The sequence below is a fragment of the Xenopus laevis genome, chromosome 2L (genome assembly GCF_017654675.1).
Source record: "Xenopus laevis strain J_2021 chromosome 2L, Xenopus_laevis_v10.1, whole genome shotgun sequence".
Classification (NCBI taxonomy): Eukaryota; Metazoa; Chordata; class Amphibia; order Anura; family Pipidae; genus Xenopus; species Xenopus laevis.
This window is the reverse complement of record NC_054373.1, coordinates 74,884,025-74,896,687: the sequence shown is the minus strand read 5'-3', so window position 1 is coordinate 74,896,687 and position 12,663 is coordinate 74,884,025. Positions and strand designations below refer to the sequence as shown.

At 37.2% G+C, this 12,663-nt stretch overlaps 1 protein-coding gene across 3 annotated transcripts in view; it reads left to right on the top strand.

The window, feature by feature from the left end:
- The window catches only part of magi3.L (membrane associated guanylate kinase, WW and PDZ domain containing 3 L homeolog), a 149,495-nt gene extending 139,251 nt beyond the window's left edge, over window positions 1-10,244 (top strand). For all 3 annotated transcript variants that reach the window (XM_041582067.1, XM_041582066.1, XM_041582065.1), the window contains one exon: window positions 8,139-10,244. In XM_041582067.1, coding sequence (XP_041438001.1) covers window positions 8,139-9,574 — 1,436 coding nt within the window. In that variant the 3' untranslated portion in view covers window positions 9,575-10,244. The remainder of the gene's footprint in view (window positions 1-8,138) is intronic.
- The last annotated feature ends 2,419 nt before the right edge of the window (window positions 10,245-12,663 follow it).

Genomic DNA, 12,663 nt, shown 5'->3' with positions numbered 1-12,663 from the left:
GCTAGTACATATCCCAAAAAGGCACTTAAAAATAAACAATTAATATGTAAACATGAAATGTGCAATATATAGGCAGAAATTGGATATATACATGTGTAACCCTTTAGAATTGTGCAAATAAATTAACAGTTCACAAAGTTAAGTTCAGGTGTGTCTGGAATGTAGTGGGAGGACAGGCAGTGAGTTGAGGAGTCTGATAGCTTGCGGAAAAAAGCTTTTGCGCAGCGTGGTTGTTCGGGATTTAATACTGCGAAAGCGCCTGCCGGATGGGAGCAGCATGAACAGTCCGTGTGAGGGGTGTGTGGAGTCCAGTGCAATGCAGGAGGCCTTTCTTACACAGTGCTTGTGGAAGATGTCCTGCAGTGATGGAAGAGCCGCTCCAATGATGTTGCCAGCTGCTCTGACAGTCTGCTGTAGACTTTTCCGGTCAGCAGAGCTGGCACTACTGTACCAGATGGAGATTCAGCTCGTCAGGACGCCCTCTATGGTGCCCCTGTAGAACACTGTGAGGGTGGGAGGCGGAAGGCTGGCCTGTTTCAGTCGTCTTAGGAAGTGAAGTCCAACCAATTTGGTGTTGCCAGTAATTAGTATTGAGCAGTTATAGTTATATTTTTGCACAGCCTGTTTTTCACATTTGATTTAAAGGGATACTGTCATGGGAAAAAAAATTTCAAAATGAATCAGTTAATAGTGCTGCTCCAGCAGAATTCTGCACTGAAATCCATTTCTCAAAAGAGCAAACAGATTTTTTAATATTCAGTTTTGAAATCTGACATGGGGCTAGACATATTGTCAATTTCCCAGCTGCCCCAAGTCATGTGACTTAAATGAGAAAAGGATTTCAGTGCAGAATTCTGCTGGAGTAGCACTATTAACTGGTGCGTTTTGAAAAAAACATGTTTTCCGATGACAGGATCCCTTTAACTTCATACAACTGAATACTGTTTCACTAAAAATCTTTGTTCAGAAAAGCACCCCAGTACTCAGATGTCCCTGTGAAATGAAAGACATAGCACTGTTATTACTACTACTATGTTATCTAAAGTGGAGTCAATTATTATGCAGGCTAAGAGGGGTTCCCAAACCTTTTCATATGACTGTGCGTGTAGTGTGAGAATGAGAAAAGGCTCAGATTACATAGGAGATAACAGATAAGCTCTGTAGAACATAATGGTGCTATCTGTTAACCACTTTTTAACCTGTGCCATATAGGCATTTTTTAATTTCAGCCATTGCTACGCAGCAGCTTGCTTATGCTCTGAATTAACGAAGGGCTGTCTCCCATAGACTAAAATTTAAAAATTATTTCCTTTTTCTCTGTAATAATAAAACAGTACCTTGTACTTGATCCAAACTAAGATATAATTAATCCTTAACCAGCCTATTGGTTTTATTTAATGTTTACATGCTATAGACCCCCTAATGTAAGTGACGAAGCCTAGGCTAAGCTCCTGATGCAAATAGAAAAGGCTGCTAGTTAGGGTAAGGTAATGGTATTGGGGGATTTTTAATACCCAGATATTGACTGGAGCAACAGTACTGCCAGATCAGTTAATGGGAACAAGTTTATAAACTTGTTGCATGACAATTTTATGGCACAGGTTGTTGAGGAGCCAACCAGGAAAAATGCTATTCTGGATCTAGTGATCTCAAATGACCCAGAACTTATAGCAAATGTGCAAGTCATTGAACCCCTGGGTAATAGTGACCATAATGTTATATGATTAAATATCTGGTGCAAAAACCAAATATACACTGGGGCAACAAAAACCATGAATTTCAGAAAAGCTAATTTTAGTGCCTTGAGGGCTGCTCTTCAGAGAATTGATTGGGGCATTATGTTTTCAGCTAAAAATACAGAACAGAAATGGTTGTCATTTAAAATGTTATTAAATCATTACTGTTCTCAATTTATTCCCTTAAGGAGTAAATGTAGAAGTTCTAAGGATCACCCTATGTGGCTTAATATAGAAGTAAAGAAGTTAATAGGAAAGAAGTGGAAGGCATTTAAAAAATACAAATCTGTTGGGATAGAAGCTGCATTTAATGAATATAAACACTATGATAAATGTTGTAAATCAGCAATCTGGAAGGCAAAGAAAGGAAATGAAGAGTACATTGCGGCAGAGGCTAAGACTAACCCCAAGAAGTTTTTTAAATATATTAATAGAAAAAGACGCAGGTTAAGAGTGTTGCTCCATTAAATAATGGTACCACTATGGTTGTAACAGATACAGAAAAGGCAAATGTGCTAAATCAGTTCTTTTCTTCAGTGTATACAATAGAGGAGTCTGAATTCCCAGGCTTACTTCATAGCTGCACTGCTCAATCTAGTCAGTGGCTGACTCAGGATATGATCCATAAAGCTTTAATTAAAATCAATGTAAACAAGGCTCCAGGGCCTGATGGCATACATCCCCGGGTTCTAAGAGAGCTTAGTTCAGTTTTAGACCAGCCCCTATTTCTGATTTTCTCAGATTCGCTTTCATCTGGTATGGTAACTATGGATTAGAGAAAAGCTGATGTCATTCCAATATTTGAAAAGGGATTACGATCTCAGCCTGGCTGCAGGAATTCTCTGCTTGGAGTAAGGTTCTTAGTGGGTTCCCTCAGGGGACTTGGGGGAGGGTATTGTAAGTAATGTATCAGTGTTTGCAGATGACACAAAACTATCCAGTCCAATAAATTTCATCCAGGATGTGGCATCCTTGCAACAGGATTTTGACAAACTGGCAATCTGGGCAGCTAAAGCTGGCCATAGACGCAAAGATCCGATCGTACGAATTAACGTACGATCGGACTTTCCCATCTCCCGACCCTCCACTAACCATTCAGATCAAAGTCTTTACCATTCCGATCAAATAAGAACAGATCACCCAATGTTCTGCCCCTGACAGCAATCGTACGATACTTATGTCTGACAACACTAGTGACAGTCTCCCTCTGAAAATCATACGATCGGCAATACACGCAGAGATATTATCGGCAGGCGACAGAAATTTTCTAACCTGTCCGATCGACCAAACGACCGATCTCCGACGGACGAAAAATGTCGGGACTCTCCACACACGGTCCGAAAATCGTACGAATCCACGATTCGTACGATCGGATCTTTGCGTCTATGGCCAGCTTAAGTGGCAAATTAGATTCAAGGTTGATAAATGTAAAGTCATGCATCTGGGATGTAAAAATATCCAAGCCACTTATACCCTTAATGGGACTGCACTAGGCAAATCCATTATGGAAAAGGACCTTGGAGTCATTGTAGATGGTAAACTTGGCTGTAGCAAGCAATGCCAGTCAGCAGCATCAAGGGCAAATAAGGACTTGAGCTGTATTAAAAGGGGCATAGATTCACGGGAGGTGGGTGTCATTCTTCCACTTTATAGAGCACTTGTAAGGCCCCATCTAGAATATGCCGTACAGTTTTGGTCTCCATCATTCAAACAGGACATTATTGTATTAGAGAGGGTGCAGAGAAGGGCAACTAAGCTGGTAAAAGGTATGGGAAATCTTAGCTATGAAGAAAGACTGGCCAAATTGGGGATGTTCACACTGGAGAAGAGGTGCTTAAGGGGTAATATGATAACTATGTATAAATATATAAAGGGATTAAATAATAATCTCTCTAATGCTTTATTTACCAGTAGGATTTAACATCTGACACAAGGTTGCCCATTCCGATTAGAAGAAAAGAGGTTCCTCCTAAATATTCTGAAGGGTTTTTTACAGAGAGAGCTGTGAAGATGCTGAATTCTCTCCCTGAATCAGTTGTACAGGCTGATACATTAGCTTTAAGAAGGTGTTGGATGGATTTTTAGCAAGTGAAGGAATACAGGGTTATGGAAGATAGCTCATAGTACAAGTTGATCCAGGGACTAGTCAGATTGCTATTTTGGAGTCAGGAAGGAATTTTTTTCCCCTCTGGGGCAAATTGGAGAGGCTTCAGATGGGGGGTTTTTGCCTTCCTCTGGATCACCTGGCAGATAGGCAGTTAAAAAAAAGTAAAAAGGTTGAACTTGATGGACCTGTGTTTTTTTTTCAACCTAACTTACTATGTTACATGATTTGCTAGTAGACAGATCCATTATCCGGAATACACCAGGTCCTGATCAGCCTGGATAACAGGTCCCATACCTGTAATAGATTTACTTTATTATAAGACATTACTGAGAAAATAAGAAAATAATCTTTCTTTAGATGTTCTCTTAGATGTGCCTTCCCCAAAAATTCATCACTCATAGAGACAATATATGTAATAATTCTTGTGTTTATACCTCCGATTTGACAGTGTTGCCCTCTTGTCATAAATGGTAATGAATTAAAGTTAACATGGATTGGAGATTTAGGATTAATATTTAGTATTTTTAGTATTTCTCAGTTTTGTATACTATGAACTTATTATATGTATTTTCTCTGCATCCCTTTTTTGAGGAGTGTTATGTATTTCTTTTTTTTTTTTTTTGTCATTATTAATTTTTCCTGTTATAACTCCCTTTGTACCTACCTCCTAAGAAGGCCCCGATTTGTGGCAAGGCAACAAAGACTTGGGCCTAAGATTGCAGAATCGTAGGGCAGGCATGCTGCCCAGCGATTGCTGAGGAGCACTCAGGATGCGCAGCTCCTCTGTGCTCCGTGCGTGTGCTTTGCTGGGAGAGGTTGCGAGCAGCGGGCACTAGGACCTTGCGGTCGTCTGCCATCAGCATGTGGCCTAGGAGCACCCGCACTGCAACTCCAGCACTGCTTCTAAGTGATCCTTAACGAAACCTTCTTCTATAAACAAGATAATTTGTTCATTGAACATTTCAAATTTTCCATTAGTGTTTGGTGATGCAAAACATTAGATTAAAATATGGATTTATGTTTTTTAATTAAAGGAATAGGAATATATAATTTAATAGAATATATTTTCAATACAAGTCAGATTTATTGTGATTTTTAGCAACAGGGCATATACAGTAGAACCAGAATAAAATCATATAAAATCAGGGAAATGTATTATAATAATATAATAATAATATATAGGCAGGGCCGGAACTAAGGGTAGGCAGAGTAGGCGCCCGCCAAAGGCGCAATCATGGGGAGGGCGCACTTTTAAGGGAATGTTTTTTCTTTTTTTTTTTAAACCCTGGTTTGCTTGGACTTTAACATTTTTTTGCCCGTGATCTGTACTGTGGGCAAAAGCACTCCCTACCTCCCTCTTGGCAGCTGCTGGCACAGGTACATATTTGGGGGCAGTATGATGGATTTTGTCTCCTGTTGGCACAAGTACATATTTGGGGGCAATATTGTGGATTTTTTTTGGCTGCTGCTGGCACAGGTACAGATGGTGGGGAATATGAGGGATTGGCTGCTGCTGACTCGGGTATATGGGATAATATGATGGCTGCTAGTGCAGGTACACAGATGTTTCGGGCAATATGATGGATATTTGGCTCCTGCTAGCACAGGTACAAATAAGGGGCAATATGATGGATTTTTTTGGCTGCCACTGGGATAGGTACAGATTGGGGGAAACAATTTGATGGATGTTTTGGCTTATGCTGGCACAGGTACAGATTGGGGGCAATCTGAGGGATTGACTGCCATTGGCACAGGTGCAAATTGAGCAATATGATAGGTGCTGGCAAAGGTACATGGGGCAGCATGATGGCTTCTGCGGGCAATATCAATGGTAAAGTGGGAAATGGTTATGCAGGACCAGGTGGGGGTGGAGGGCACTGATTGAAGCCTTTGCCTAGGGTGCCAAAATACCTTGGCCCGGCCCTGTATATAGGTAGGACCACAAAAAACATGTAGGGGAAACGTAAAATGAGGGGATGTGAAATTGAGGTTTCGCTGTAGGTGTATACTGCCCCTTTAAATTAAAGCATGTGAAATGTTACAATTTGGTTTTTGCCTGTTGAAGCAAAAGAAAGAAATTATTTCTATTAGTTTCATTGGGGTTAACCACTCCAGTGCTTTTGTGCAATGCATATACAAGTCATTTATAAAGTAGTCTGTCATGCATTGTAGTAGTCTGTCGTGCAAAGAAAATCTGACCTAATTACACCTAATATGAATAACGATGTACATTAACAAAAATGAGACATTAAGGCAAATTGAAGTAATTACACAGCAGATTTGCAATGTCATATTAGATTCTACATATAGCTAGCAGGAAACGTCTGTTCTTATATTCTAGTAAACATTGTGTTCTGGGTTTTTTTTTATGTTTATAGGTATATTTAATTTTTTAGGTAATGATAGTGATAACATATAATGTCAGTATTGTTTGCATGCCACACATTTTTTACCGCATGATATACTTTTAGTGTAAACATGTTTACACAACTTAATATGAGTGCATTGTTAACTTTAGAACTCTTTAAATATTGCCCACTTATATATAATGTATATTGAAGGGCAAATAATGCACTGGTGCCTATTCATTATAAGTATTTCTGTTAACACACAGGGCTGCTGTACCAATTCCTATGAAAGTAGCCCTGTGCAAATTAAGTCTGTACCTATAATCTATCTCTTTCTCTTACCTCAAGAAACTGTTTTATTGATTCCTACCCTGGCAATGCCACAAGCATGCCTAAAGCAGCACTTTGTTTTGCACAAAATAAACCTGTAGCCAAGGGTTGCACAGTGTGTATGTGCATCGCCATAGCCTTTCTGGAGGACACTGAATTCACAATGCGAAATGGGAGCAATGAAGGGGATATCATTTTATTTGCATAGGGCTGTTGTCAGTGGGAATGGAAGCCTTGAGGATTATAATTAGAATTTCCTGGGCCATTGTTCAGAATATCCAACTCATTGGTTAGCAAACAGTTAGTGATATAGTCTGCAGTTTTGCCACATACATGAATAGAATAACTTCACTAATGAGATTAATTAGCAAAAACACTACATGGAAGTGTAACCCTAAAGCTGGCCATAGACGCAAAGATCCGATCGTACGAATCGTGGATTCGTACGATTTTCGGACCATGTGTGGAGAGTCCCGACATTTTTCGTCCGTCGGAGATCGGTCGTTTGGTCGATCGGACAGGTTAGAAAATTTCTGTCGGCTGCCGATAATATCTCTGCGTGTATTGCCGATCGTACGATTTTCAGAGGGAGACTGTCACTAGTGTTGTCAGACATAAGTATCGTACGATTGCTGTCAGGAGCAGAACATTGGGTGATCTGTTCTTATTTAATCGGAATGGTAAAGACTTTGATCTGAATGGTTAATGGAGGGTCGGGAGATGGGAAAGTCCGATCGTACGTTGATTCGTACGATCGGATCTTTGCGTCTATGGCCAGCTTTAGGGTCATATTTATCAAGGGTCGAATTTGAAGAACTTCGAAATTCGAATTCAAAAAGACCAACCGAAATAAAGTTGTTTTTTTTGCCCGAATAGGTCCTTTTTTGGTCCCAAATTCGAATTGTACAATCGAAGTAATAGCTCATTCGTTCGTTTTCGAATTGAAGTTTTTACCAAAAAAAAAATTAGATTTTTCAAAGTCCACTAATAGGTGGACTAAAGGAGGTCCCCCATAGGCTAAAATAGCAATTCGGCAGGTTTTAGATGAGGAATGGTCAAAGTCAAATTTTTAAAGAGACCGTACATGTTACATTTCGATATTCGAATTTTCTAATTTTTTTCAAATTCAAATCAAATTTGGACTATTCCCTAGTCAAAGTACCCAAAAAATAGCTTGAAATTTGAATTTTTAAAATCGAAAGTTCACCTCGTCCTTTGATAAATCTGGCCCTTAATGTTACAGGTTTGCCCATGCATATGACTCTACAGTCACCTTTTTAGTTTTAGCTTAGTTAACAACCCATAAGCGTAACAGTATGGAAAATTACCCCATGTGACACAGCCAGAGATGTAGAATGGGTTCAGTTAACATTTATAATAGTTTCTCAATAGTTTTGTATTGTAACTTCATAGTTCAGAGCATTTATTCTAGAATCTTGCATGAGAAAGTGGTACGAGAAGTAAAGGCTCTTTATTTACATGTATTATATAAGAATATCAAACTGCCAAAGGCAGATTTGGTTCTGGTATTTGTCATTGTATACCAAAAAGCAATGTATTTTAGTATTCTAACATTATTTTGAAATTGGTTTAATTTTGTTTTGTTGTTGTTTATAGATGATCTGGATAGTGCTCATCCTTCATCTTCAAGTGTAGTATTTGAAGACCTCACAACATTTTCATCAACCTCATTCACAACTCCTGTTTCTGGAGTTTCTTGTTTAAAAAACTGTGATGAGGATTTGGTAGAACTTCAGGAAAAAGAAACTGTGCCAAAAGACAACACACACAAAAGCAGGAATGCAAACTCATTGCCCAGTTTTAGCATCCAAGACCAAGAGACGGGGTCTTTACAGCAGGACAAGCCTGCCTCTGATGTTCCTCACTATAGTAAACATAAAGATACATCTGTAAGCCCTCCAAACACCTTTGATAAGAATCAGGTAGAGGCTGCAAAGAAAAATGACAAAAGGAGAGGTCGGTCTGTAAGTCCTAAGAAGTCTGTCAATAAAAACTCTAGTTTACATCTTGAAGGCCCCCAGGGCCCTACAGAGGGTGTCTCAAAAGAAATTAGAGATAGGTCTGCAAGTCCAAGGAAGGTGTATACTAAAACTACTGAGGGTGTTGCTGATACAGTTACACTTGCCAATGACCATACAAGAGGATACAGAGGGAGATCTACCAGTCCAAAAAAACCTTACAAAAATGAAGGTGTAGCAAAAGAAAGCACCAGAGAGCAAAAATCCCAGTCCAGATCCCATAGGTCTTCTGCAAAACCAGAAAGTCAAGACCAGGTCAGGGAGATTAAGGATAAGCATGAAAAATCAAAGAGAGGAGATAGGGGAGAGAAACAAAATATTGAAGAAAAGCATGAGAAAAACAAAAAAGAAGAAAGAAGTGAGAAAAGGAAAGAAAAAGTTGTCAAATCTAGAAAAGAAGAGAGTGATGAAAAAAAAGTAGATGAAAAATATGATAAATACAAGAGAGAAGAGAAAGATGCAAAACCCAGAAAAGAGGGTAATGAAGATAAATCCAAAAGAGGTCAGAGGTTAGATAAATCTAAAAGAGATGAGAGGGCTGAAAAGTCCAGGAGAGAAGACAGAGATGAGAAATCTAGAAGAGATGAAAGGAAAGTATTGCAGGATGAGAGAATAACAGATGAAAAAAATGAGAGATCAAAAAAAGAAGAAAGATCACAATCCAAGGATGCAGACGAAAAATGCTCTCTAGAACAGAAAAACAAGAAAGAAGTAAAAATTAAAGTTTTACAAAAAAATAGTGACCATGAACAGAAAAAGAATGAGACCGAATCTTCCAAAAAGCAAACTCAAGGCATAGTCCAAAAATCTGGCAAAGAAGCAGAAACGGCTCAGTGCAAGGATTCCATTGTGCCGCACAATGAACCTCACAAAAAACCTACAGCTGAAAATACAGAGAAAACCAAAGATGAAGGTGTGTCAAAGACGGGACTTAAAAAGTCACATATTGCTCCTGGACCATGGAAAGTACCCACTGCAGACAAAGTCACTGATGCTGACACTTTAAAACTATAACTTTTAGGTGAATATAGCATATATATATTAGCTAATTCAGCTGAGCCTGAGACTATAAATGTTTCTGCATGAAGAATGGTTGGGATTTTATGGCAGTGAGTAGTCTTCCTGAAGACTGCGATACATGTGACTATGTGGCCTTGTCTTGCTGCACTTCTAATTTTGTGCTGCTAAAATGAAGACAAATTGGGCAGAGTGCTGTGATGATGCTGAATATATTTTATCATTGTTTTTGTGGTAATAACATGCCCACATTGCATCTTATTATTACTATGCCATGTGACCTATCTGCTCTTTAAACCTAAACTAATCAGCTTTTAAAATAATTCCTTAAGCCAAAATTCATGGTTTTATGAAATATTAGATTAGCATGTTGCATGTTTACATACAGAAATGAACAGATCTGTGCCAATCAAGGCAAAGGAGCACTGATAGAAATGATCACTGAAACAAGTGTAAACCCGCTAACCTTTTTTCTAGGTATATTCCACATTTTGTAAAATATGGTTTGTATGCCATAACAGAGACTTTAAGCATATGATATATTTAACACAACCATAAAGGTAACTTATATGAAGAAGAATTTTGGATTGGTGTAGACTACATTCTCTACGTAGTAATTACCTTGAAATAATGGCTCTGTATAAAAGTATGTCATTTTTTCTGGAGAGGAATTCTTTCTGCAGTAAAATTAGCATTATGCTTATCAGAGTTTTAATTTAATGACTTCAGTTAATTTAATTCTACTCCTTTGAGAACTATAAATATGCTTGAGGAAAATGTGGAAAAATCTGATCTTTGAAACTAAGTATTAGAAATGACCCTCAGTTGCATACGTTGGTCAGGTCAGTACATTCTGCATCAAAACAATATAATACTTCTATGTTGCCACAAACTGGGATTTTTTTTCCTATACAAATCAGTAAACACACATCACTGCATTCATATTTTAATATCCCAGTAGAATTATGTTACAGGATTTGTTTCCGAAAGCTTTGAGTTTTCGAGTTTTATTAAATATCTTAACTCAACTTTGAAAACTTACCTTTATCTGTTGAAAATTTCATTTTCTCTCAGTGGCAACACTAAGGGGGTCATTTATCAACATCGAATTTGTTTCCGAAACTTGAAGTTTCAAGATTTATTAAATAGCTCAATACTTGAATATAAAAGTTCAATATTTAAAGGCTGAGTTCATGTAGAAGTCAGTGGGAGTTGTATGGGAGTAAGATTCAAGCCATTTTTCCATTAACATTTTCAATATAGTTCAAAATTAATTTGAAATTTGGAGGATTTCAAATCAATAACGTCCAAAAATGTACAAGCATTGTACTACTTTTTAATACAGTGTAAGTTAATGATGATTACTGATTCAGAAATGTCTTTTGTATGTTGTACAAAATTGCTTGAGCACATACATGACAATATTGTTACTGCTTGGTAAAATAAAAACATCTTTAATAAATCAAGCCCTAAGGGGCTGATTTATCATTGTTCGAATATGGGGTTTTACCCAAAGCTAAAGAAACTCGAAATTTCGTAAATCTTTGGCATCTAAAAGCTTGTAAGGTTAGGTAGAAGTCAGTGGAAGTTGTCCTAGGCAAAATTTTAAATATTTTAATTCGAAACTTTTAAGTTTTTTGAGCTTGTAAAATCAATGTTTTAAGTTTTTTTTCAGCGATTTTTTTTAATTAGTTTTTTTATATTTGGATATTTTAATAAGGTAACATTCATTCGTGAGTTTATTTGAAGTAGAGAAAAACTCAACACATTGAATTTTGATAAATAAAGCTCTTAGCTTCATAAATATCATGCATCCGATATCACACATAAGGAAACGGTATTAAACCATATGTGCCTATAGTCTAATCTGAACATGCTTCTGCATTTTGCGCTCATAACTGCATAGAGCAGCCGTTAATGAGTACATAGCACATGATTTAATACTGTTAAAGCAGTTCATACATTTTTCATACACATGATTTATTAGAGGAGTGATATATGAACAATTTGAGGTATTGGTTTATATTTATTTAACATATTGTCTACTTATAGAAAAAAAGACTTCAACTTTTGCTGTGTTTGATCAAAATCCTTCTACTAACAGATGAAATATTATTTTACTTTTATTTGCAAAATGAGCCATTGTGGGATAGTCTTTTAATTTGGAGCAGAAAATGTAATTTAAAGTGAAATTAGCATGGTGGTTCAATATGTTTCCCTTATTTATGGGTATATACCTCTCCTTTTCTGTAATTGTGAATGTTGGTTTGCTGTGATTAACCTCTTTGCTGCAAGAGGCGCCTGTGACATATTTTGTGTTATGCACACCCTCTCCTACTAAAACAGGTTAGCCATCTATTTACTGTGACTGAATCTATTCTATTAACATACTGTGATGCCATTTAATAATGCCTGTCCAATCTGTGTCTAAATTCTCTCATGGGAACTGTTATTTCCAAAATCTTATTTAAAAAAAAAAGTTGCCTTGACACACAAATGGAAAAGATTTACTGGTTGTAAATGTTTATATAATGTACAGCACCTATAAATATATACATATATCTTTCCAAAATATAGAATAGATCTGTAAAGCAGTTATTATTTTTTATATAGATATATATATGAACAATCCAGACAATGGCCTTCAGTTCTTGCACTGTAAAAAAAAACTGTATAATTTTGTTTTATTTTCCAATAATGCATTGTATATTATACGTGTTAAGTAAACGCATCCTCCAGAATTAATAACTATTTTGCATTAAAATGATCACACTTTACTGTTTTGACTTTCATTATCTCTATTTTTTTATTTATAAGATAGTACTCTTACACTCAGGTTAATTTGAATAGGATGGGTACCTAAAAGTCATATGGATGTCTTTATTAGTAATGTTGGTGCAAATGCTTAAAGTGACCACTTTTTCAAACACATGTCCTATGAGCCATAATGAAGACAGAAGAGATCCTCTAATGCCCTAGACATGAGCCCACCCTTAAACAAATGTGGCATGCCCCTCAAATTAGTTTGAAAAAATGGTTCACACATAAATCTTTAATAGTTCGGACTTTTGAAGACAATCCCACTT